General features: G+C 41.7%; 1 protein-coding gene across 1 annotated transcript in view; it reads right to left on the minus strand.

Annotated features, from left to right (window-relative positions):
* Positions 1 to 26873, minus strand: part of CAD1 (cinnamyl-alcohol dehydrogenase) — an 84591-nt gene that overhangs the window by 21538 nt on the left and 36180 nt on the right. The window contains exons 3-4 of the mRNA XM_088892787.1: positions 878 to 991; positions 559 to 789 (exon numbers count right to left, since the gene is read on the minus strand). Of these exons, the coding sequence (XP_088748913.1) occupies positions 559 to 789; positions 878 to 991 (345 nt within the window). The remainder of the gene's footprint in view (positions 1 to 558; positions 790 to 877; positions 992 to 26873) is intronic.

A 26873-nucleotide genomic window follows, 5' to 3' on the forward strand; every position in this document is an offset into this window, starting at 1 on the left:
GTGAGCTCAGGAAATTAGTGAGCAGATCTCTTCACAAAAGGATTGTCTCGGGGAAGAATAGATTACATTTGTAACAAGCTGGGACTATATGATATATACTCTCCAGCTTGAGGGGGAGTGTTAGAATGCTCGAGTTAGGGGTATTTTGGTCATTCTGGTGTATCTTATTGAAAGTGAAATGTCTATTGTATCTGAGTTTAAGTTGTGTCCCATCTTCTATGAGGGACAACATTGTCTTTCTTGTAACTTAAGTTTTATGAATAAAAGTCTAAGTGGGTCGGCTAGGAGAGAGTGACTTTCACTTTTCTCTCTTCTAGTCTGGCCGAACATTCTTCTCCTTCTTTCTCTTTTCTTTCTTCTTCCTTCTTCTCTGCTTTAACCTAGAATGAACTTGGGTTTATTCACAGGGTTCAAGGCTGATAGCAGTCTTGAACTTCTACAGTAACTATGGAAACATTTTAAGGAAAGGTAACTACTGTAGCTACGAAATTTAAATACAGTAAAAAAAGAAATAAAAAAGAATACAGAAAAACTAGCTTAACAGAATAACCGACTCACCTTTCATGAACTACAATATAACTTGAATACCCTCCTTTTGTGATTGTCCCATCCGCATCAACAGCATTAAATGTAAAGGTTGAACCCCTTGAGCAATTAACTTCTATCCCATCATTGCAATACTCACAATCTCTGCATGAGTTGACATATGTCCCCACTCCAACATGGTCACCAATTTTGAAACGGTGAACATTTGAACCAACTTCTCTTACAATTCCAACAATCTCATGCCTGGTACATAAAACAGTATGTAATCATCAATTCTAATGAAAGCAAAGAGCAGACTTACACCAATAACTGTGTAAGAAATGACACATACCCAGGCACCAAAGGGTACTTCGAGTCTCCATGTTTATTTCTTGTCCATATAACATCAGCATAACAAACTCCACAATGAGTTATGGTCATAGAAACATCATCAGGCCCAAGAATCCTGCACGAGTTTTTTAACACTAGTTAGGGAATAATGAATAATCATAAAAGAGTCTTGTTTCTGGGCCCATTTATCAACTGAATCTAGATGTTTCCGTATGATGGCATTCTAGATCACAAAGGCAAATCAAGCTACAGCATATCAATATTTCCACCATTGAAACAAAATCAAAACTTCAAAGCTGACTAGAAGGCCATACATCGTGTTCTTCTTAATTGGACTAAACATTATTTTCATCTGATAGTATGAGGAAATTGATGCATATCTATCATTTTTTTTTGTTAAGGAAACATGCCATGTCTTGTATAGCATTGAACAAAAAGGTCCTAAAGAAAAAAAAAAGTTCAAGGGCAATTGCAATAAAACAACCACTATAGAATCCCTTCAACCCCAGCCCATTTTAGCCAAGGAATCAGCAATATTAGATTCCATCACCAAAAACTTGACTCCATGGTATGCTGGGCCATCTTCCATATCCTAATCTTTCAAGTTTCAAACATTGTCACAGAATAGTGTCAGACATGTGGGCATTCTACCAATCATTGGAACAACATCAAGTAGGTGATGCAAAGTTTATGATCTAACACATAAATACATAATCATCAGTAACTGAAGTTATGGTTATAACAAGGGAACTCTATTCTTATGAACTTCAACTGTTTTGTACATTGCTCCATATTCATGTGTTGAATATATGCTTACCATTTGACAAAGAGAATTATCATACTGCTCATAACTGATCAAAAAAATTATCATGCCACCCATTCACATGTTCAAAGCTGCTAGTTAAATATCGGACATAATTTTCTATGAAATCATCTTATTCTCAATAAAAACCATACGCTTATGCAGACATATCCATCATTGGCTAAATAATCATTTGGTTATTGTTAGTGAAGGGGTATTTCGGTCTTTGTACCTGTTGAGAATGCTGTTTGCTTTACTTTTCAGCTAACAAACAAAACAGACTTCTAGGGCAGGTTCAACATGGTATCAGAGCCACATTAAACAAATCAGACTTGCTAGAATTCTGTTTTCTGCGCATTCGAACTAGGGTTTCTCTTGGATTTCTCAGCCGTTGGTTGGAGACTGGGAAAAGGGCTGAAAAGGAGTGACCGCCCTCTTCCCTTGGAGGTTTCTATGCCTCTGGTGGTGTCGTTGGTGATTGGTTGCTGTGGTTTCTAAGCCCTCCCCTAATTAATGTAGGGCTGGTGCGTGTAGTGCAGTGGTGTTTCATTCCTTCGTGTGGTTGGCCTTCAGGCGATGAGGTAAGGAGTTTTTTTTATGCATAATTTCTGTTATGGAACACATGAGAGGTGTTGTACAGATCGTATGATGGGTTTTCAGATTGCAGTATGCTAGGGTTTATGCTGGTTTGTGTGTGATTCAAAGGGAAGTAGTGTTTACTTAATGGTGAAACTTCCGGTAGCTGTAGAGTAGGGTTTGTGGTGTTACAAGTATGGCTTTCAGCCTTTATTATTGCTGAAATCAGTGTGCAGATTTCGGTGAAGTGTCTGTGTGCAGTGAATGTCCAAATGACCTCCATTAAATTGCTGAAATTATGTCCCTTGGGCCAAGTCTGTAGAGGTTTTTCTGAAGGCGAAGAAGAAGGTAAAGCACATAAGAGAGGAGAAACCCCCCACTAATTCTCAGGAGTACGAAGACTAGGAACATGGTTGTGGAACAGTATGGAACCCAGAATCAGTGTGAACTTCATGTTTCTAGAGACAGCCAAAGAGGTGTGGGATCATGCTAAGAAATTGTATTCTGGTCAGGATAATACAACTAGGGTATATCAACTGTATCAGGAATACTTCAATCTGCAACAGGGAAATCAGAGCCTTGAGGAGTACTATGCCAGTATGAGAAATATCCGTAATGAGTTAAATGTCTATCATCCTCTCACCTCTAATGTCAAGGTTCAACAGCAACAGAGAGAGCAACTTGATGTGACTCGGTTTTTGGTGGGGCTGAAATCTGAGTATGAACCAGTATGAGCCCAGATACTAGGAGGATCTGCCCTTCCATCTTTAGAGGAGGTGTTTGCTCGTCTTCGGAGGACTTCCATTGGATCTATGGAAAACTCTAATATCTCAGATAAATCAGCATTTGCAGTGTCGAGAGGTCGAGGTGGCAGAAGTGGGGCTCGAGGAGCCTAGCTTGGCCGTGGTGGCAGTAGTGGTCCAGTGTACGGCCGGAGTGGTAGTGGTGGTCGTACTAGAGGTAGAGATTCAGGGGGAGCTCGTGGTAGAGGACGTGGCTCGGGTCCACGGAGGTGTACTCATTGTGGTTTGGATGGACATACTATTAACTACTGCTATGACTTACATGGTCCACCCTCGACGTGGGCCAACCATGCCATGACTAGTGACACCAGTTCCAGCTTTAGACAGGAGAACCGGTCAGCTAACCAGATGCCTTCTACCTCTTCAGATGGTTCAGGCAAGGAGATGGTGAGTGTTCCTCGTGATGAGTATGAAAGGTTTGTTCAATCCACGTCGCAGCAGAACACAGCTACCTTTGCACGCTTAGGTATGGCTTGTTTGGCATCCACACCCAACCCCTGGATATTGACTCTGGAGCCTCCGATCACATGACAGGAACTCCAGGTGTGTTTTCATCTCTCACTCATTGCTCAACATCACAATATGTTACCCTTGCTAATGGCTCCACATCATCTATTCGTGGTGTTGGTAATGTTGACCTAGACCCTGTATCCCTATCCTCTGTTTTATATGTACCTAAGCTTCCATTTAATCTTATGTCTGTTAGTAAGCTGACCAAGTCCCTTAATTGCTCCATTACATTTTACCCCTCTATGTGTATTTTTCAGGACCTCAAGACGGGGATGAAGATTGGTGGAGGGCAAGAAGCTGGTGGACTGTATTATCTTGATGGTGGTGGAAGAACGTCAACGGCCTTCAGTCATCTATTTCTCCTCTCCAGTGGCATTGTAGATTTGGTCATCCTTCGCTGAAAGTGCTGAAGTCCTTGGTCCCTTCATTGAGTCAGCTTTCTGTTCTAGATTGTGAGTCGTGTCAATTTGGGAAACACCATCGTGTTCCCTTTAGTTCTAGGGTTGATAACCGTGTGTCGAGTCCTTTTTCTTTAAATCATTCAGATGTTTGGGGTCATGTCATATAATGGATACAAATATTTTGTTATTTTTGTTGATGACTTTTCAAGAATGACGTGGCTCTATTTAATGAAAGAAAGAAGTGAATTATTTGCCATCTTCCAGAAATTTTATGCTGAGATCCGCAATCAATTTGGCGTTCACATCAAAATTTTCCATTCTGATAATGGTCGTGAATACTTGTCTTCATCTTTTCAAGAATACTTGGACCAACATGGCATTATACACCAAACTTCATGTACCTACACCCCACAACAAAATGGGGTTGCTGAGAGATAGAACCGACATCTTGTAGAAACGGCACACTCACTCATGCACCACATGAATGTTCCCAAACCCTTTTGGAGTGATGCAATGCTCACCTCTTGTTTCTTAATTAATCGGATGCCCACGTCTGTTCTTGATGGTCGTTCTCCTTTTAGTGTCTTGTTCCCCAACATGTCTCCGTTTCCGCTTCCTCCTTGGGTATTTGGGTGTGTCTGCTTCGTCCATAATTTGGGTCCCGGGGCTGACAAGTTAGATGACGATCCCTTAAGTATATCTTCCTGGGTTATTCCCGGATTCAGAAAGGGTACAAGTGTTACCATCCCAGTTCTTGTCGTTCCTTGGTATGTGCTGATGTTACTTTCTTCGAGGGGTCCGGTGATGCTACTTCCTCCACATCACCTCCTCCTCTTCCCCTTCCTGTGGCTGATCCTCCTCCTTTGGTTCCAGTCGTGCCTACGTCCTTGCCTCCGGTGCCACCGTCCGTTGACCGTCCACCTATCCGTCACGTGTATACACATCGCCCACGTGTACTAGCTGCGACTCCTCCGGCTTCATCACCGTCGACAGATCCAGCTCCAGATCCGACACCAGCCTCCGACTTTGATCTTCCTATTGCCTTACGGAAAGGTAAACGCACTTGCACCCTTCACCCTATTTCCAATTGTGTTTCCCTTACTCACCTCTCCGCCTCCCATCGCCAGCTCATCTCTTTGTCATCCTCAGTGGTTGTTCCTAAGGATGTCCAGGAAGCCCTTACCTCTCCAGAGTGGTGTCGTGCTATGGAAGAAGAGCTCTCTACCCTCCATCATAATCACACTTGGGACCTCATCGCTCTTCCTCCTGGGAAGCAGGCTGTCGGTTGTAAGTGGGTGTATACCGTTAAGTACTTGCCAGATGGTTGTGTTGAGCGCCTGAAAGCGTGGCTGGTTGCAAAAGGGTACTCCCAAACCTATGGCATTGACTACACAGAGACATTCTCCCCGGTTGCTAAGATAGGGTCAGTTCGTGTTGTCATCTCCCTTGCAGCTATGTATGATTGGCCTCTATATCAGCTAGATATCAAAAATGCCTTTTTGCATGGTGATTTGCTCAAGGAGGTCTACATGGAGCAACCACCAGGGTTTGTTGCTCAGGGGGAGGATGGTAAGGTATGCAGACTTAAGAAGGCTATATATGGACTTAAATAGTCCCCTCGAGCATGGTTTGGTAGGTTTAGTGAGGTGGTCAAGAAGTTTGGTATGAAACAGTGCCAAGTTGATCACTCTGTCTTCAATCATGACTCTCCGGCAGGCAAAATACTACTGGTGGTGTATGTAGATGATATCATTGTGATTGGGAATGATAAAATGGGCATTGACAGATTGAAGGCATTCCTACAGGAACACTTTCAGACAAAGGACCTTGGCAAATTGAAATACTTTTTGGGCATAGAGGTAGCAAGATCTAAGCATGGCATTAATTTGTGTCAGAGGAAATATGTGCTTGATTTACTGGAAGAAACAGGTTTATTAGGTACTAAACCGACTGAGACACCTATGGAAACAAATACGAGGCTGAGTAGTGATATAGGTGAAGTATTTGAAGACCCTGGCAGATACCGACGACTTGTAGGCAAACTAAACTACCTAACCATTACTCGGCCAGATATTTCATTTGCGGTTAGTGTGGTGAGTCAGTTCATACAGAAACCTTTGGTCCCACATTGGAATGCAGTACTAAGGATTGTGAGGTACTTGAAAGGAGCTCCTAGCCGTGGTTTGCTGTACAAAAGTGGCGGAAAACTGGAAGTAGAAGGTTTGCCACCAGGGGCATTATTGTAATTCCACTATTTTTTATTTTGTCACCCTGTTATAAATAAAGAAAAGGGCACTACCAGCCCATCCTTTTGCTCCCTAAACACTTTCTTTTCTTCTCCTTATTCTCATCTGAATTTTCTGTTGTTTATTGGATGAAAACATGATCAGATCTGATTGTGGGGCAGTTGAAGCATTCATATCTCTGTTCATACCCAGAATTTTTCTGTTTTGGTGACAGTTCAATGCAGTAAAGGTGACATTTTTTGGAATGTGTGCCTTTGTACCTGTATGGAAAAGAGTTGTGTGACTCCTTCATAAGTAGTATGTACAGCTCTTATTGCCATATGGTGTATGTGGACTGAAAGTGGTGAAACCTGGAAGTTCTAGTGCTGTGCAGCTGTTGGAACAGACCAACAGAAGGCAGTTAGTTAGTTTTACAAGAGGAGGCCACATCAGCTCAACTAACCAGCCACTTGCAATAACCGCCATCCACTTGTAACAACTGCCACCCAATTGGACTGTCAAGACTGTTGGAACAGACCAACAGAAGGCAGTTAGTCAGTTACAAGAAGAGGCCACATCAGCAGCCACTTGTCACAACTGCCATCCACTCTCTCTCTCTCTCTCCTTCCCAAGAATTCAGGAGGTTGGCCCCTCGAAGAGCCCTGAGTTAGGCAGGTTCCTAACAATTTGGTATCAAAGCCAGCATGACCAACACAAGAAACACATCAGTAGACACCCGAGTGGATCAGATGGAAGTCGAGATCCATCGAATGTCTTCAGATCTCAAAGAAATGAAGGAAAGCTTCACTGCTCTCCTCCATCGACTAGAGCAGGGGGCAACAAACATTGACAGAGGAAGCCCCGAAGAGCGCAGCAATGAAAACAGTTCGCAGAACAGGGCGACAACACGAATAGCCAAAATAGACTTCCCCATATTCTCAGGCGGTGACCCAACCCCCTGGATTCTCAGAGCAGAAAGGTATTTCGATTACCATGAAACACCGGGACAGGATAGGGTAGCTCTGGTTTCTGCGCATCTTGAAGGGGAAGCTATCCTCTGGTTTCAATGGTACCAAAGGGGGCACCCCGTCAAACCTGGGCAGACATCACGGACGCCATGACTGTCCGTTTTGGATCATCTGGGTTCGAAGATCTTGATGAAAACTTGGCAAAACTGCGGCAGGTGGGATCAGTAAAAGAATACCAGATGGAGTTCGAAAGGCTGAACGTGAGAGTCCAAGGATGGACTGAGAAGGCGCTGGTGGGAAGCTTTGTCGGCGGCCTAAAGGAAGAATTGCGACTGGAAGTGAAGGCAATGCAGCCCACTTCCGTCATCAATGCGGCAGCACTAGCAAGATTGTATGAGGACAAGTTCAGTCTAGCAAGAAAGGTGCAGCGACCATGGGGTCCAGAAGCAAGAAGGGAGCAAGAAAAGACAACAGCACCAGACAAGGAGGAAGGAGTACTGGGCCCAGGCCAACTGGTTCCTTTCAAACGGCTGACTTGGGCAGAGATGCAAGCCCGTAGAGACAAAGGTCTCTGTTACAACTGCGAAGAGAAATTTGGGCCGGGCCATCGCTGCAAGAAACAGCAATCGTTTCTCCTCCAAACAGATGCCGAAGAGGAAGACGACATCCCCAGTTGCAGAGAATCTAACCCAGGTTGGGAAATACAATCCAATGGCACGCCTGAAATATCCTTACAAGCCCTTACAGGACTTGCGTCCCCTCAAACAATGAGAGTTGCAGGGCTGATTCTAGGGCGCCAGGTGTCAATCCTTATAGACAGTGGCAGCTCCCTTAACTTCATAACCCAAGTCTTGGTAGATAAAATGGGACTTCCGGTTCAGCCAACAACAACCTTTACGGTTCATGTGGCCAACGGTAACAGCCTCTCTTGCAATAGCATTTGCATGAGTCTACCACTAAAGATTCAGGGTCATCAGTTTGCGGTGGACCTATATCCTCTCCATCTCAGTGGAGCAGACGTGGTGCTAGGCATTCAATGGTTAAGGCAGCTAGGACCCATGGTCTGTGACTGGGCCCATCTCACCATGGACTTCACATCAAGAAACTCTACAGTCCATCTACAAGGGCAGACATGCAAGGGCCCAAGGCCCATCAGTCTTGCAACACTGACAAAGCAAAGAGGAGACCCAGATCAGCCCATATTCATGCACATGGACTCAAATTTTCCTACTTAGATCTGCAATCAAATTTCCTGCATTAGACCTTGAGGGCAAGGTCGCTCTAAAGGAAGGGGGGATTGTCAAGACTGTTGGAACAGACCAACAGAAGGCAGTTAGTTAGTTTTACAAGAGGAGGCCACATCAGCTCAACTAACAAGCCACTTGCAATAACCGCCATCCACTTGTAACAACTGCCACCCAATTGGACTGTCAAGACTGTTGGAACAGACCAACAGAAGGCAGTTAGTCAGTTACAAGAAGAGGCCACATCAGCAGCCACTTGTCACAACTGCCATCCACTTTTAACAGCTGTAACAGTCAAGATTGTAACACTATAAGTAGTAGAGCCAAAAAGGAATAAGGGAGGACTCTTTCAGAATTAAACACTCTTTCAGCACTAAACTCTCTCTCTCTCTCTCTCTCTCCTTCCCAAGAATTCAGGAGGTTGGCCCCTCGAAGAGCCCTGAGTTAGGCAGGTACCTAACACTATTTGTGATCATGGGTGTTGGAGGTGAGTTGTGACCAGTTGTACATTTCAGCTCCTTATTTTGCTTTCTAGTGTTGTAATAGTGTAAAGGTTTAAAACATGATTTTCCCTATGCCAATACCCCGTTGAATGGCCTTAACTATTTGGAATGGTTTAAGGGCATAAAGCTCTATGTTACTGCAAGGGGAAAAGCTGGATGTATTAATGGGAAGGTGAAAGAACCTAAAAGTGGAACTGCTGAACATGGTAGTAGGATTAGGAGAATAATAGCATAGTGATGTTTTGATTTCTTGTAGCCATGGAGCCCGATGTGAGGAAGAATTTTATGCCCTGATTTATCAGTTGCAAGCTGAGTCCTCAACTTATAAGGAGATCACAGTTTGTCAACCTACTACTCAGCCTTACCTCAGTGTGGGAGGGGTTAGACTACTACCAGACTATTGAGTGGAAACATGATGATGATGCCAAAGCATATAAGAAGTTGGTCTCTCAACAACAGGTTTTTGCCTTCTTGTTGGGGCTAAACCCTGTGTATGAGCCCCTTAGAATTCAGATTTTGGGGTGTAGTGAGCTGCTTTTAGTCCAAGAGGTGTATGCCCTGATCTAGTTTTAAGTAGACGCAATGTAATGGTTACTGATAAAGTTCAGATCTGCACTAGTATTCAGTTGAGAACAGCAGTAGAAAGGGATTAGAGGAGATAGAAGAGAGAAGAAGAGAAGAGAAGAGAGGAGAAGAAAAGACTGGTTCGAACAAGAGAGAAAAATCTACTCTCTAGTCGGCCAGGTTATATTTATAGTTTTCTATAATAAAACAATGTCTGTTGTGCCCCTACTTTAGTATGGGATACCTCACTTAACTTAAACATTATAACACCAAACATAAATAAAAAGACTAAACTACCCCTATACAGTCGACATTAACACTCCCCCTCAAGCTGGTGAGTATATATCGTATAGTCCCAGCTTGTTACATATGTAGTCCACTCTTCCTTGACTCAACCCTTTGGTGAACAAGTCTACCTATTGACTTCCTATGTTAACATATGTAGTACTTATCACTCTACTAAGTACCTTCTCTCTCACAAAGTGACATCAAGTTGTATGTGTCATGGTTTTGTATTCAGCTTTTGCACTGTTTCTTGCCACCACTGTCTGCTTCTTACTCTTCCATGTCACCAAATTACCCCCAAGAAAGGTACAATAACCTATAGTGGACCTTCTATCAAATACAGAACCAGCCCAATCAGCATTGGTGTATCCCTTTATTTCATGATTTCCTCCACTCTTGTATAACAAGCCACGACCAAGAGCTCCCTTCAAATACCGTACAATCTTTAGAACTGCATCCTAATGTGAAACCTGAGGATTCTACATAAACTGACTCACCACACTAACTACAAATGAAATATCTGGCCGAGTACCTTCCGGCCAGATATAGAACTAGCCCAATTAGCATCGGTGTATCCCTCTATTTCAAAATTTCCTCCACTCTTGTATAACAAACCACGACCAGGAGCTCCCTTCAAATACTGTACAATCCTTAGAACTACATCCCAATGTGGAACCCGAGGATTCTGCATAAACTGACTCACCACACTAACTGCAAATGAAATGTCTGGCCGAGTAATGGATAGGTAGTTTAGCTTACCGACCAACCTCTTGTACCTTCCGTCAAGAACATACTTCTTGTGTCCTCCAATCCTGTCTCCTCCAACAAATCAAGAACACACTTCCTCTGACACAGATTAATACCTTGTTTAAACCTTTCTACTTCTATCCCCAAGAAATATTTTAATTTACCAAGGTCCTTCTTTTGGAAGTGCTCCTGCACAAAGGTCTTCAGTCTATCAATCCCCAATCTGTCACTGCCGGTAATAACAATGTCATCTACATATTCCACCAGTAAAACTTCTTTATCACTTCACTGAATCTACCAAACCACGCATAGGGGGATTGTTTAAGTCCATAAATGGCCTTCTTCAGTTTACAACCTTACCATCCTCCCCTTGAGCAACAAACCCCAATGGTTGCTCCATATAGACCTCCTCAAGGAGATCACCATGTAAAAAAGCATTCTTGATGTCAAGCTGAAATAGAGGTCGCCAATCATACATAGCAGCTAGAGATATCAAAACACGAATTAAACCAATTTTAGCAACAAGAGGGAAGGTCTCGGTGTAGCCAATACCATACGTTTGGGAATATCCTTTGGCAACCAATCGAGCTTTCAACTGCTCTACTTTACCATCAGGTAAATACTTAACAATGTATACCCACTTACAACCTACAACATGCTTACCAGGGGGAGCGTGAATGCATGATGAGATCCCACGTATGATTATGAGCCAAAACTAAGAGTTCTTCTTCCATTGCATGGCGCCACTCTGGAGAGGCAAGGGCTTCCTAAACATCCGTAGGAACAAAAATAGAAGACAACAAAGAAACAAACTGGCAATGGGAAGAAATAAGGTGAGATACAAAAGCATAATTGGAAATGGGATGAAGTGTGCAACCGCGTTTACCTTTCCGCAAGGAAATAGGAAGATCAAGATCAAAAACAGTAGGTGGGGCTAGTGTGGTAACAACTACCGGATCTGTTAGACGATGTATGCCCTTAGCACCAATCAGATTGATGTACATTAAACATTTATTGTAAATGAATAAAATTACATAATTAATTCATGTTATACTTGGTATGTTTCTGTGTAATTACCCCTAAACTGAACACTTAGGAGACTTGTGTTAGTTTAGAATTGTAAAACAAGAGTAAACAGAGGAAGAAGAAGAATTTGTTATATTAGTCATCAATCTCGTATGTATATATACAAGTTACAAATTCTATGTTAGGAAAGAATATGTAGGAAAGAAGACTAATCAAATTCCTACAAATCAGTCCTACAATCAAGGTAAATCATATCTCCCTAGTATTTACTTCCTATTTTAATTATACATTCTGTAAATCATCTCCCTAGTATTTACTTCCTATTTTAATTATATAGTCTGTAACATCATATCTCCCTAGTATTTACTTCCTATTTTAATTATACAGTCTGTAACACTCCCCCTCAAGCTGGAGCATAGATATTAATCATGCCCAGCTTGTTACAAAGATAATCAACCCTAACCCCATTAAGAGCCTTCGTGAAGATATCTCCCAGTTGTTCTCCTGTTTTCACATAACCTGTGGAAATCAAACCTTGCTGAATCTTTTCAAGAACGAAATGGCAATCAATCTCGATATGCTTAGTTCGTTCATGAAAAACAGGATTAGATGCAATGTGAAGAGCAGCTTGGTTATCACACCACAATTTGGCTGGTACTGAAGTTTTAAGACCTACTTCAGTCAGAAGCTGATATATCCACATTATTTCACACACAGACTTGGCCATAGCTCTATATTCCGATTCTGCACTCGAATGTGAGACAACATTCTGCTTCTTGCTTTTCCATGAAACTAGATTCCCTCCAACAAATACACAATAGCCTGAAGTAGACCTTCGATCTTCCTTGGATCCTGCCCAGTCAGCATCTGAAAAACATTCAATTCTAGTATGACCATGATTGCCATACAAAATTCCTCGCCCAGGTGCTCCTTTTAAGTAGCACAAAATTTGTTCTACAGCTGTCCAGTGATTAACTGTTGGAGAGGACATGTACGGACTCACCACACTAACTGAATACGCAATATCTGGACGAGTTACAGTAAGATAATTCAACTTTCCAACCAATCTTCTTTATCTCTCAGGATCTTCAAATAATTCATCATCTTTTGTGAGCTGCAAGTTAGGAACCATTGGAGTGCTACATGGCTTAGCTCCCAACTTTCCCGTCTCAGACAACAAGTCAAGTACATATTTCCTTTGAGATAAGAATATTCCCTTCTTGCTTCTTGTTACCTCAACACCCAAGAAGTATTCCAACATTCCCAAATCTTTGGTATGAAACTGAGTGTGGAGAAAGGATTTAAGGGATGAAATCCCTGTAGTATCACTCCCTGTAATGACTGTAAGTAAACCCTAGCAGATTCTAGGTTGAAGTAGAGAAGAAGAAAGAAAAGAGTAAGAAGAAGAAGAAGAACCATTAGTAAGTGTAACTGTTTGAGGTGTGGAGGAGTGGGAAAGGGAAGAAAATACATCATGAGTCCCAGACATATGGTCCGAGGCCCCGGAGTCAATGATCCAGTGTGAGTCTTTGGAAACTAAGCAAGTCATACCTGAATGGGCAAGTGTAGTGGTGTTCTGCTGAGATGTTTGAATGAACTGCTCATATACTACACGTGGTACACTCACCATTTCCTTCTCAGAAGCACAATTAGATGTGGAGGGGATTGGGTCAGTTTGCTGACTTTCAGTAATTGTGTCACTACCCTTAGTCCTAGCATGGTTAGCCCAAGTGTTGGGTGCACCACGCAAATCATAGCAGAAATTAACTGTGTGCCCCTCTAAACCCCAATGTGTACACTTTCTCTGAGTATTACTCCTTCCTCTTCCCCGACCTCCCCCTGAGTCTCGGCCTCCAATCCGACCACTAGCCCTGCTAAACATGTGACCACCACGGTTGCTTGGGAATCCACTCCTGACACCACCACTTCTATTTCCATGACCACCCCCTTTAGTCACTACCAAACCAGATCTGTCAGAGAGAGAAGAATGTTCTACCGACTCAATGGATGTCCTCTTAAGACGAGCAAAAACTTCTTCAAGTGAGGGAAGAGCAGATCCTCCCAATATTTGTGCTCTGACAGGCTCATACTCAGCCTTCAACCCCACAAGAAACCTTGTCACATCAAGCTGCTCACGTTGCTGTTGTTGGATCTGAACATCTGATGTTAGAGGATGATACACATTGAGCTCATTATGAATGTTCCTCAAACTTGCATAGTACTCTTCTAAGCTTTGACTCCCTTGCTTCAAATTGAAATACTCTTGGTACAACTGATACACCCTAGTTGTATTGTCTTGTCCAGAGTACAACTTCTTAGCATGATCACAGATTTCCTTAGTTGTATCTAGGAACATGAAGTTCACACTAATCTTTGGTTCCATGTTGTTCCAGAGCCATGTCATTATCTGTGCATCTACTTGTTCCCAGTCACTGAACCCAGGGGAATCAGAGGGAGGTTTCTCCTCTCTTACATGTTTTACCTTCCTCTTGGCCTTCAAGAACACCTCCATAGATTTTGCCCATGGTACATAATTCTCACCATTCAACTTGATGGATGTAATTTGAACACTTAGATAGTCTGGAGAAAGCATGACACCTATTTTGTTATCATTCCCATTTTCAAATGAAGCCATCTTAATTATTTCTCCTTCAAATATACAACACAACCTCACACTCTTTCACAAGACTTATCTCACTTATAACACCACCAATTCCAGCTTCTTTAAATACACATTACACACCACACACTAAGGCTGAAATCACCCAGTCTTCACATCAAACACCTGGGCTGCACACTGCAGAACTGATTACACACAAGGTATAGGAGATCACTTTTAAATATTTTGAAACATAGATACACCAATCACCACGACACAACCACCACCAATCTACTGCTGTTGTGAACTTCAGCAGTCGACAACTCTTCTTTCAACATACATACGAAGAGAAATGCAGAGGAACACGACTGAGATGCATATCAGTCACACTGAGCACCACCACAACCATCTTTTGAAACAAAAAGAAACATTCACAATCCCTTACTTGGACAAACAACAGTAGTGTTCATACCTGTCCACATTCAGCCCTCTTCGATACTGAATAGAGGGTTTAGTATACCACTCCAACGACCACCACAGCAACGACCGGAGGCATCCTCACCTCCAGGCCCACAAAACGACAGCTCCTTTTCAGCCCATTATCGAACCTCCACTCAGGTCAGTCGAAAAGGAAGAAGATGACTGTGAAAGTTGGCGGCGAACCCAGAAAGAGAACAGCAGCAAGAAAGAAATGAGGATACGACCTTACAGCTCTGATACCATGTTAGTAAACCCTAGTAGATTCTAGGTTGAAGTAGAGAAGAAGAAAGAAAAGAGAAAGAAGAAGAAGAAGAAGAAGAAGAAGAAGAAAGGTTCGGCCAGACTAGAAGAGAGTCAAAATCAGCCTCCCCTAGCTGACCCACTTGTATTTATTCAAAAACATAGAGTTACAGGAAAGACCATTTTGTCCCTCATAGAAGATGGGACACATAACTTAAAGTCAGATACAATAGACCTTTCACTCTCAAGCAGATAATCCAGAATGACCAAAATACCCCTGACTCGAGCATTCTAACAATGACAATATCATCCACATACACAACTAACGAAATGATGCCAGCAGCAGAGTGCTTGAAGAAAACAGAATGATCAGACTTACTTTTCTTCATACCAAAATTCTCGATTGCCTGACTAAACTTTCCAAACCAGGCGCGAGGACTCTGCTTTAACCCGTATAGAGACTTATGAAGATAGCAAACTTTCCCATACTCCCCCTGAGCAACAAAGCCAGGCGGTTGTTCCATATAAACTTCCTCTTGAAGATCCCCATGAAGAAAAGCATTCTTGATGTCTAACTGATGAAGGGGCCAATTATAAGTAGCTGCCATAGAAATAAACAACCTGACAGAAGTAAGTTTAGCAATAGGAGAAAAGGTATCAGAATAATCCACTCCATAAGTCTGAGCATATCCTTTAGCAACAAGACGGGCTTTCAATCGGGCAATGGACCCATCAGGATTGACTTTAACTGTAAACACCCATTTACACCCAATAGCCTTCTTATTTGCAGGTAAATTTACCAAGGTCCAAGTACCATTGTCCTCTAAAGCATTCATCTCCTCAATCATAGCATTACGCCATCCAAGGTGAGAAATGGCTTCTTTAACAGTCTTAGGAACAGAGATAGAATCAAGAGATGCAATAAAAGAACAAGAAGAGGACGACAAACGATTATAAGACACAAATGAAGATACTGGATAAGTACACTTACGCTTACCTTTACGAAGAGCAATAGGAAGATCATCATTAGAGACTGGTTCTGATGACGAAGGAACAGGATCAGTTGAGACTGGATCTGCCGACAAAGGAGCTGGTGCAGGACATGGATCCGAAGGGGTTGGTCGCCGAGAATAAACCTGTACTATAGGTGGCTTAGGCCTGGCAGGAGCAGATTCAATAGGATGTGAAACAGATGATGTGACGATATAGATTAACAAATCATCATCCTCCCCCTGACTTGAATGAGGAGTAGATGGAAAGAAAGGTGTATCTTCTAGGAAATTAACATCACCTGACACAAGATATCTGTGAAGAATAGGACAATAACATCTATACCCTTTTTGAACACGAGAATACCCAAGAAAAACACACTTCAAAGATTTTGGATCTAGTTTGGTAACCTGAGGACGAACATCCCGAACAAAGCATGTACACCCAAATACCCTAGGCTCAATAGGAAACAATGTTTTATTTGGAAATAGAACATGATAAGGAGTCTTACCCTGAAGGACAGATGAAGACATATGGTTAATCAAAAAACATGTTGTGGAAACTGCATCAGCCCAGAAAGGTTTAGGAACCTTCATTTGAAATAATAAAGTTCTTGCAGTATCAAGAAGGTGTCTATTTTTCCGTTCAGCAACCCCATTTTGAGATGGTATATCTACACAAGAAGTTTGATGAAGAATGCCATGCTGAAGCATGTAAGTTTGAAAGGATTCTGACAAGTACTCCTTAGCATTATCACTTCTCAATATTTGTACAGAAACATTAAATTGAGTTTTAACTTCAGCATAGAAAGCAGAAAAATGAGAAAACACCTCAGAACGATTTTTCATTAAATATAACCATGTCATACGAGAGTAATCATCAACAAAAGTAACAAAATACTTAAACCCAGTTTTGGACTCAACTGGACACGGACCCCAAACATCTGAGTGGACTAATTCAAAAGGAGCACTAGCTCATTTATTGACTCTAGGACTCGAACTAAGACGATGGTGTTTAGCAAACTGACAAGACTCACAATTTAATGACGGCAAACTCTGAAATTGAGGACAAATTTGCTTTAATACATGGAGAGATTGGTGGCCCAACCGACAATGTGCTTCAAAAGGAGTTACAACTCCAGAACAGGCTATGGATCTTGGAACTTGTGTATCAAGGATGTAGAGACCTCTAGACTCATGTCCCTTACCAATAATCTTCTTCGTCGTAAGATCCTGAAATAAACAATAATCAGGAAAAAATGAGACACAGCAATAAAGGGTACGAGTGAGTTTGCTAACAGAAATTAAATTAAATGATAACTGAGGTAAACTAAGAACAGATGACAAAGGAAGTGATGGTGTTGGACTAATTGTGCCAGACCCAATAACACAAGATGTTGACCCATCTGCTAAAGTAATAGGAGAGATAGATTTATGTGACTGAAAAGTAGAAAACAAACTTGAATTACCTGTCATATGATTTGAAGCTCCAGAATCAATGACCCATTTTGAAGAGGAAACAAGACATGTATTGGGTTTACCTGACTCGACGATGGCAGTAACAGGAGTAGATTGAGGTTTCAATGATTCTTGGTACTGAGCAAATTTGGGCTAACGGAGTTTTCTTATTCTGCAACTTCCTGCAATCCCGCTTCATATGTCTTGGCTTATGACAGTAATGATACACTATCTCTCCTGACTCCTGTCCACGAGTATTAGTATTCCTGTCATAGTTACTTGACCTGTCATAATTGCTGGATCCTCTACCACTACCACTCCTGTATTGTTGTCTCCCTGATTCAGATGTATTATTGTGGCTGACAAGGGCACTACTAGGCTGAACAGGTGGAGAACTTTCTGTACGAAGGACCCTACTGAAAGCATCTTGTAGAGAAGAGATCTCTGAACTGGAAAGAATCTGAGATTTAGCAGTCTCAAATTCAGAAGGTAGGCCAGCTAAAAAACTCATAACAGCCATCTATTAAGTTCTTCATATGTTTTCTTGAAATCCATGAAATAGCTTGTAAGAGATCTATCGCCTTTGTCCGCCCTATAAAAGGCTTTGCACACATCATAAATGCGGGAAATATTCCCCTTTCCGGAGTACAAGAACTCTAGATAGTTCATTAATTCCTTAACAAATCCATAGTGAGTGACTAAACCAACCACCTCACTTTCAATGGAGTTGCGTATCTGCAAGAACAAACGAGCATCCTCCCTCAACAAGGACTTTCTCGAGTCTTCATTAGGAGGGTCATCAGTCAAATGGTTATCCATAGCAATACTCAGCAAATATAATTGAACAGTTTTACTCCAATCCAGATAATTAGAGCCATTAAGCTTATGCTCAGTTAATTTTGACATCACTGGAACAACATCCGACATAACTACTGATTTATTGTCTGCCATAATCTCAAAATTCAAATAAACAGAATATTTTGAACACCGAAAATCAACGGAGCACACCTGTTGAAAACACCGAAATGGATATGCACGTAACAAAGCACAAATATGTGCTATACAAGACGATGCGAGCCAAAAGGCAACGACCGAAAAATTTTCCGGCAACAGAAGCGCCTCCACGTGTCGGCGCGTGTGACTGTGGCAGAATCTTCAGGCGGTGCATGAGACACGCGCAGGGCTGCTGACTGCCGAACTTTGCAAAGACTAGATGCTCTGACTGCTCCAAGGAGGTGACCCGAAACACCCAAAAATTTTCCTCTACCTACTGTTTACTTAAAAGAAAAACGAAATGGCAGGCAAAGACTAGATGCTCTGATACCATGTAAAACAAGAGTAAACAGAGGAAGAAGAAGAATTTGTTATATTATTCATCAATCTCGTATGTATATATACAAGTTACAAATTCTATGTTAGGAAAGAATATGTAAGGAAAGAAGACTAATCAAATTCCTACAAATCAGTCCTACAATCAAGGTAAATCATATCTCCCTAGTATTTACTTCCTATTTTAATTATACAGTCTGTAAATCATATCTCCCTAGTATTTACTTCCTATTTTAATTATACAGTCTGTAACATCATATCTCCCTAGTATTTACTTCCTATTTTAATTATACAGTCTGTAACAAGAATGTTCACAGTCGTTGGATAGACCTAGGGAGGTTTATCCTGCCAAGGTTGACACTAATGTGCTGCCAAGTCGGTTGGGGTAACTTGTCTCAGTTGCCAGGGTTAGACCCAAAGCACATGAAGTGTGTGTTTGCTTGAAACACTGAACCTGGACAATTTTCCAGTTATGCATTGGACCTTGGAGACTGGTGGCCAAAACTGGAAAGTTACACCTAACCCCTATACTCGATCATGGTACTGCACTGGTGTTGGATTAGGCTGTTTTTGATGTGCCAATTAGTGAGATCCTTAGAGGGGGTCAAAACTTAGATATGTTGGGACAGTCTGAGAATTCACTCGAGTGGGTGATCATAGTGATAGGATCAGCCCCTTTGTCGGACAAAAGTGAATGATCGGGGACTGCACTCTCTCTGATGGAAACCTAAAACTACCGGCAGTTGATTTTAAACTTGTTTGAGATTTGTTTTGCAAAATATATTTATATGAAAAAAAATATATATATATATTAGGTTTTATGAAAAAGGTTTGCAAAAGGTTTTAATTCCCAGGATCCATCTGAGCAAAGAGTGCAACACTGTACCTTGCAACCGAGGGAGAGGTTCTCTCTTTTTGGATAGTGTTTGATCATTAAGGTCTGAGAGGTTAAGTGTAAAACCATTTAGGGTTTTTATACCTGATGGGCTAATCTCACTTAAGACCATAGTCCTTGGGCCTTCATAAGATGGCTGGACTCAATGACCATTTAGTATAAATGTTGGGCCCATTAAGAGCCCATACTGATGAGATGTAAATCAGTCCTCAAAAATTAGGTGTAAATTTGAAAATTAGAGAGAAAAAGGAAGAAGAAAAGTAAGAGCAACAGTACAAGAGAAGAAGATGGCAAAAAGAGGAAGAAGAAGAAAGGTTCGAATTATTCTTCCCTTTCTTCTCTAATCCTTTTTATTAAGAATTAATGTTAAGGTAATTACAAGTATGCCCTTAAGTGGGCGGCCAGCTAGGCAGTAACATAAAGAGATCAAACAAAAAGAAATAACAGGCCCATTAAGAGAGGCCCATTAGCTAATCAAGAAAAAGAAAAGATATTACAAGAGAAGATACTAGGACCCATTCGGCCCAGTCTCTTTACACTCCCCCTCAAGCTGAGCATAGATGTCAATCATGCCCAGCTTGCTTATATAGTGTGTCATTTTCCCTCTCGGAACTCCCTTGGTCAAGATATCAGCCAATTGTTCGTCTGATGTGATGAATGGCAAACAAACTTCTCCTAAGGAAACTCTTTCCCTTATAAAATGTCTATCAACCTCCATGTGCTTAGTTCTGTCATGTTGAACAGGATTATGTGCAATATTGATAGCTGTTTGGTTGTCACAGTAGAGCATCATTGGCTTCTCGTAATCAACCCCCAATTCTTCTAAAAGGGATTGTAGCCACAGTAATTCTGACACACCATGTGCCATTGCCCTATATTCTGCTTCAGCTGAGGATCTAGCAACTATAGACTATTTCTTACTCCTCCATGACACAATTTTTCCAGCGACCAGAGCACAATAACCTGAGGTGGATCTCCTATCATCAATACATCCTGCCCAATCAGCATCAGTGAAAACTTCTAGCTTCATGTGTCCATGTTTGGCAAATAGAATACCTTTCCCTAGAGTACCTTTCAAGTAACACAGAACCCTTTCTGCAGCAGCTAAATGAGTATCTCTGGGAGAATGCATAAATTGACTAATAACACTTACTGCATAGAAAATGCCTGGCCGAGTCATGCAAAGATATAACAACTTCTCGAGCAGTCTCTGAAACACCCCCTTGTCAGATAAAAGGTCACCATCTGTAGCAGAAAGCTTATGATTGGGATCAATAGAAGTGGAGATTGGTTTAGCTCCAAGTTTACCAGTCTCAACAAGGAGGTCAAGGACATATTTACGCTGAGAAATGAAGATACCATCCTTAGATCTAGCAACTTCAATGCCCAAAAAATACTGAAGATCTCCCAAATCTTTGATCTCAAATTCAGTGTTAAGAAATCATTTTAGTTTGCTGACCTCTTGAGTGCCATTGCCCGTAACCACAATATCATCAACATAAACTATCAAGAAGATCACCAAAGAGCCATTTCTCTTCAAGAACAGGGTATGATCAGATTGAATTTGTGTGTAACCAAAGGAGACAAGAGCAGCCCTGAACCTCTCAAACCAAGCCCGAGGAGACTGTTTGAGACCATAAATAGATTTTTGTTATCTCTAGCCACTACTTTTGATTAGCCCCTACACCAGTTTGATGTTAAAAATGCCTTCTTGAATGGAGACCTACATGAAGAGGTCTATATGGCTTTGCCTCCAGGGGTGTATGGGAAGGAAGTGCCTTCTTTCCCAGGTACGGTTCTTATGCAAAACATCCAGTTCAGCCATCATAGCATCCCTCCATTCAGGTTCAGATAAAGCTTCCGGTACGGACCTGGGTATCACATAGGAAGAAACAGAAGCAAAAAAAGAGTAGTAGAAAGGAGAGAGAAGCCTGTAAGACAGGTGTTTGGAGATACAATGGGCTGTACACTTCCACTTGCCCTTGCGGAGAGCAATAGGAAGGTCAATGTCTCGGAAAGATGTAGATGGGTCAGAAGAAGGCTGACCTGTTACCTCAGTAATGATGGGAGGAGCAAGAGGCTCTTCTGTAGGAGTGGAAACAACCTGCCCATGTCTGAATTTGTGCCTTTGGTACCACCTTTGGAGAACAGGATGAGGAGGAATTAGAGGAGATTGAGGTGGAGGAGGAGGAGGAACAGGAATATCGGAGGTAGGTCCAGTGGGAGAAGTAAACACCTCATGAGAGGTCTCAAGAGGAATGGGAAGAGGAACAACTTAACATAGCAAAGGGCTCTTCAGATTTCTCCCCCTCAGGAGAAATACTAAAGAAAGGAGTCAACTTAGCAAATGTGACATCCCGAGATACAAAGCGGGTGCCACTAACTGGATTAAAACAGCAATATCCCTTTTGTGTGAAAGCATATCCCAGAAAAACACATTTACGAGCCTTAGGTTCAAATTTGTGCGTCTGATGGCTGTGAACATGCACATAGCAAGTGCACTCAAAAACATGGAGAGGAAGAGAAAAAATATCCCAGGAAGAGAAGGCTAAAGGGGGTTTTGAAGTTAAGAACCCGGGAGGGCATACGGTTGATCAAAAAGGTAGCAGTAAGATCAACCCAGTTTATAGCATAACTGCTATATGGGTCGAACTGCTTTTTGCAGTTTAGCCCATATACCTAGATATTATTTGATAATACATGGGCTTAATGGGCTGATTGTGTGTTAACTTAAATTAATTAGGATCTTTACAAGTTATTAATTGATTGGATCAATTTGTGGATGTGATCATATGTGATGTGCTGAATGTGATACGCACATGGGCCATAAGTACTTGGCCCATGTTTATTTGTTAGTGGGCTGATTGTGTGTTAACTTAAATTAATTAGGATCTTTACAAGTTATTAATTGATTGGATCAATTTGTGGATGTGATCGTATGTGATGTGCTGAATGTGATTCGCACATGGGCCATAAGTATTTGGCCCATGTTTATTCGTTAGTGGCTCTCTACGAACACCATGGCTGAATGCACATCATTGCCATGGTTCCCTAAAGATCATTGGATGATCTCTCTTCTCAATGGGCCCCAGATCAGCTTCCTCCCCAAGAGGAACCGTGCGGAACCCTAGCCCGTTTTGGGCCCATTTGAATCTGACTTTATGAAAGTCAGTGGGAGCCACTTTGGTTTAACCTAAATCAGATCTAGGGACGTTTCAATTAGTTCCCTCCAATTAATATAAGTTTAAGTAATAGGAAATTTCACATGATGAATTCTCTAAAGGCCTTCCGTCATTAGCATGAAGATGGGCTGAATTGGCAATGAGGAGATGCATCATAAAATTGGGCTATCCATTTGTTGGTCCAATTTGTTGGATTGCTTCATAAGATGATAGGGACATCATAGACCGATGTGGAAGGGGCATATCCTAAATTGGAAGACTCTCACGGTACCTTGGGGTCTATGATATGACGGATCAGCACTTACTGGATAGAAAGGTTTAACCTAAAATGGCAAAGAACCTTGTCTGATAGAGGCCAAAGGGAAAGCTCATTAGATGAGTGGATATGATCCTTCGTAGAAAGTGGTGGGACTTTGCAACTGAAACAGTTGGCTTCATGCACCTATGTGATTTCCCACATTTCCAAAGACATAACCGTGTCTCCGTCACTGAGATAGGAGGGAGATCTCAAAGATGAATAAATGAAAATGGAACATAGATTAAAGACCTTTCTATGTAATTAACATGAATCAATTTTAGGTCGTGGACTATTTGTGTTGTCTTTTATTAGAAATGGCAAACGAACGATTCACCAGGTTGTTAGATGACAACAAACTAAAAGGACCCAACTATGCTGACTAGTTTCATAACCTTATGTTGGTTTTGACGTCCGAGAAATTGGACAAAGTTGCCAAAAATCCTGCACCAGAACGTCTGGGTGACAGGGCTTCTGAAGCCTGTAAGAAAGAGTATCAGGAATAGAAAGAGAACTCTCTTGCTCGATGTTACATTGTAGCATCTATAGACAATCAGATATAGGGACAATTCGATAAGATCAAAGTGTCCAAGGATATCATGGATAGTCTATAGACAATGTATGAGGAGCAGAATCGTTCTGCCCGTCAGAAGGTCCTCAAACTGTTGATGACCACACAGATGACTGAGAGCCAACAGGTCCATGACCATTGTTTAAAAATGATGGGTTATATCAACAAACTAGAGGCTCTTGGTTCTCAGCTAGATGAGCACACTAAAACTGATGCTATCTTAAACTCTCTACCTCCCTCCCACAATCAATTTGTCATAAGTTACAACATGAACAAGCTAAAAGTTAGCCTTCAGGAACTCAGCATATGTTGTAGAAGGCGAAGAACTGATAAAGAAAGATAATCCGATAGCTATGTTGTTGAAAGTGGCAAGTCAGGCAAGAAAAAGAGCAAGGCTAAGAAGAAAGCAGGCAAGCCTAAAAAGCAAAGGAAGGACAAGACATCAGATGTGTCACTTCTGCAAGCAGACCGGACACTGGAAGATGAACTGTCCTCAGTATCTGGAGACCAAGAATAAATAAGGTAATTTCGAATCTCTTGTCATAGAGACTAATATGTTGGTCACTTCTGCATCCTGGTGTGTTGACTCCGAGGCTTCTACTCATGCATGTAACACATTGCAGAGGTTCAAGGAAAGTAGAAGGCTGAGGGACAATGAAGTGATGCTTTACTTGGGGACTTCTGCAACAGTTGCAGCTACAACAATAAAAACTGTAGATTTAATTTTCAGAGAATGAATTGTTAGGCTTAAAGATTGTCTTTATGTACCGAACTTAAGAAGAATTTGATTTCTGTCTCAAAGTTGTGTTTGAATGGTTATTCTATTTTATTCAGTAATATGATTACTATCAAATGGAATAACAAATTCCCCACGAATATCTTGAGAATGGTCTCTATGTTTTCCATCCTTCTCTAGAAACAAACATAATCGAAACTATGTCGGAAATAATCCCCAAGAAGAGAACACGTGAAACAGTTAATCCCACATGCCTGTGACATTACCAACTTGGCCACATTAACATAGATCGTATCACAAGGTTGGTAAAGGATGGTCCTTTAGATTTTCTAACTTTAGAAGATCTTCCAACTTGTGAACCTTGCCTTCAGGGTAAGATGACGAAATAGCCATTTGCGGGAAAGCCTGAAAGATCTACAGGCACACTTGACTTGATACATACTGATGTATGTGGTCCCCTGAATGTTAGGACACGCAACCAACACATTTATTTTATAGCTTTCACCGATGATCATTTTCGGAATGGTTACGTGTACCTAATGAGACATAAGTCTGAATCCTTTGAAAAGTTCAAAGATTTCAGACAAGAGGTCGAGAAACAGTTGGGAAGATAAATTATAGCCCTTTGATCAAATCAAGGAGGTGACTATCTCTCCGACGAATTTAGGGACTACATAAAGGACAATGGGATTGTATCGCAGTTAGCTCCTCCTGCTACACCACAACTAAACAGTGTATCGGAGAGGAGAAACCAAACTCTATTAGATATGGTCCGATCACTTCTCGTCCACTCAAAACTACCTACATCCTTTTGGGGACACGCATTGGAAACTACGATATGCATGTTGAACCGGGTTCCAACCAAATCTGTTCCTAAGACTCTCTATGAGCTTTGGGCCGATAAGAAACCAAGTGTGAGACACTTGAAGATTTGGGATTGACCAGCACATGTTAAAAGAACAAGTGCTAACAAATTAGAATCCAAGACCAACCATTGCCTATTTGTGGGCCACCCCAAAAGCTCTGTAGGATATCAATTCTATGACCCAAGAGAGCAAAAAGTGTTTTGTAGTCGAAATGCCTACTTCTTGAAAGAATACTACATTCTGGACAATCATCGTCAGGAAATTGTTCTTGATGAGGAGAGCTCAGAAGTAGTGGGAGATGTCCCACAGGCTCTAGATAACACCAAACTAAGAAGATCTACTCGGGTTTCTAGGCCTCTAGTTCATTACGGCTATGATCAAGAAAGTTACTTTATAGAAGCCACGATCAGTGAGGAAGATCCCCTGACTTGTACAGAAGCTATGTTAGACATAAATTCCTTGAAGTGGGTAGATGCCATGAGAGCCAAGATGGACTCAATGGAAACCAACAAGGTCTAGACTCTCGCAGACCCACCCCCTGGGGTGAAAGCAATTGGTTAAAAATTGATCTACAAGAGGAAGGGCCCTGATGGTAAGGTTGAGACCTACAAAGCTCGACTTGTAGCGAAGGGGTACACTCAGAAAGAGAGAATCGATTATGAGGAAACCTTTTCGCCAGTGGCCATGCTTAAATCCATACGGATCCTGCTAGCTGTAGCAATACACTATGATTATGAGATTTGGCAAATGGATGTCAAAACCGCATTCCTGAATGGAGATCTTACTGAAGATATCTATATGCAACAACCACAAGGTTTCAATGTTGCAGATCAGGAAAACATGGTGTGTAAACTTAACCGATCCATCTATGTATGCCATATTGTGCACTCGGTCAGACATTGCTCAGGCCGTGAATGTGGTAAGTAGATACCAATCAAACCCAGGAAAGGAGCACTGGACAGCTGTAAAGAGCATATTCAAATACCTTCGGAGAACAAAAGAGTTTTGTCTATTATTCGATGGTAGTTCACTACAGATCCTACGGTATACTGATGCCAACTTCCAGTCAGCGGAGAATGTAGCAGACCCATTGACTAAGCCACTGACATAGAAAGTGTTTTAGAAACACGTGGACAGTTTGGGACTGAGGCTTGTACCATATTGGACCTAAGTGCAAGTGGGAGCTATTAGACAGTGTATACCCTTAGCTCCAATAAGATTGATGTACATTAAACATTTATTGTAAATGAATAAAAGTACATAATTGATTCATGTTATACTTGGGATGTTTCTGTGTAGTTACCCTTAAACTGGACACTTATGAGACTCGTGTTAGTTTAGAATGTTCACAGCCGTTGGATAAACCTAGGGAGGTTTGTCCTGCTAAGGCTGACGACACTAATGTGCTACTAAGTCGATTGGGGTAGCTTGTCTCAACTGCCAGAGTTAGACCCGAAGCACATGAAGTGTTTGTTTGCTTGAAACACTGTATCCGAACCATTTTCCAGTTATGCCATGGACCTCGGAGACCGGTGGCCAAAACTGAAAAGTTACACCTAACCCCAAGAATCGATTATGGTACTGCACTGGATGTCGGATTAGACTGTCTTTGATGCGCCAATCAGTGAGATCCTTAGAGGGGGTCAAAACCTAGGTATGTTGTGGCAGTCTGAGAATTCACTCGAGTGGATGATCATAGTGAC

This window comes from Nelumbo nucifera, chromosome 8 (genome assembly GCF_055504915.1).
Source record: "Nelumbo nucifera cultivar China Antique chromosome 8, China Antique-T2T, whole genome shotgun sequence".
NCBI classification, from domain to species: domain Eukaryota; kingdom Viridiplantae; phylum Streptophyta; class Magnoliopsida; order Proteales; family Nelumbonaceae; genus Nelumbo; species Nelumbo nucifera.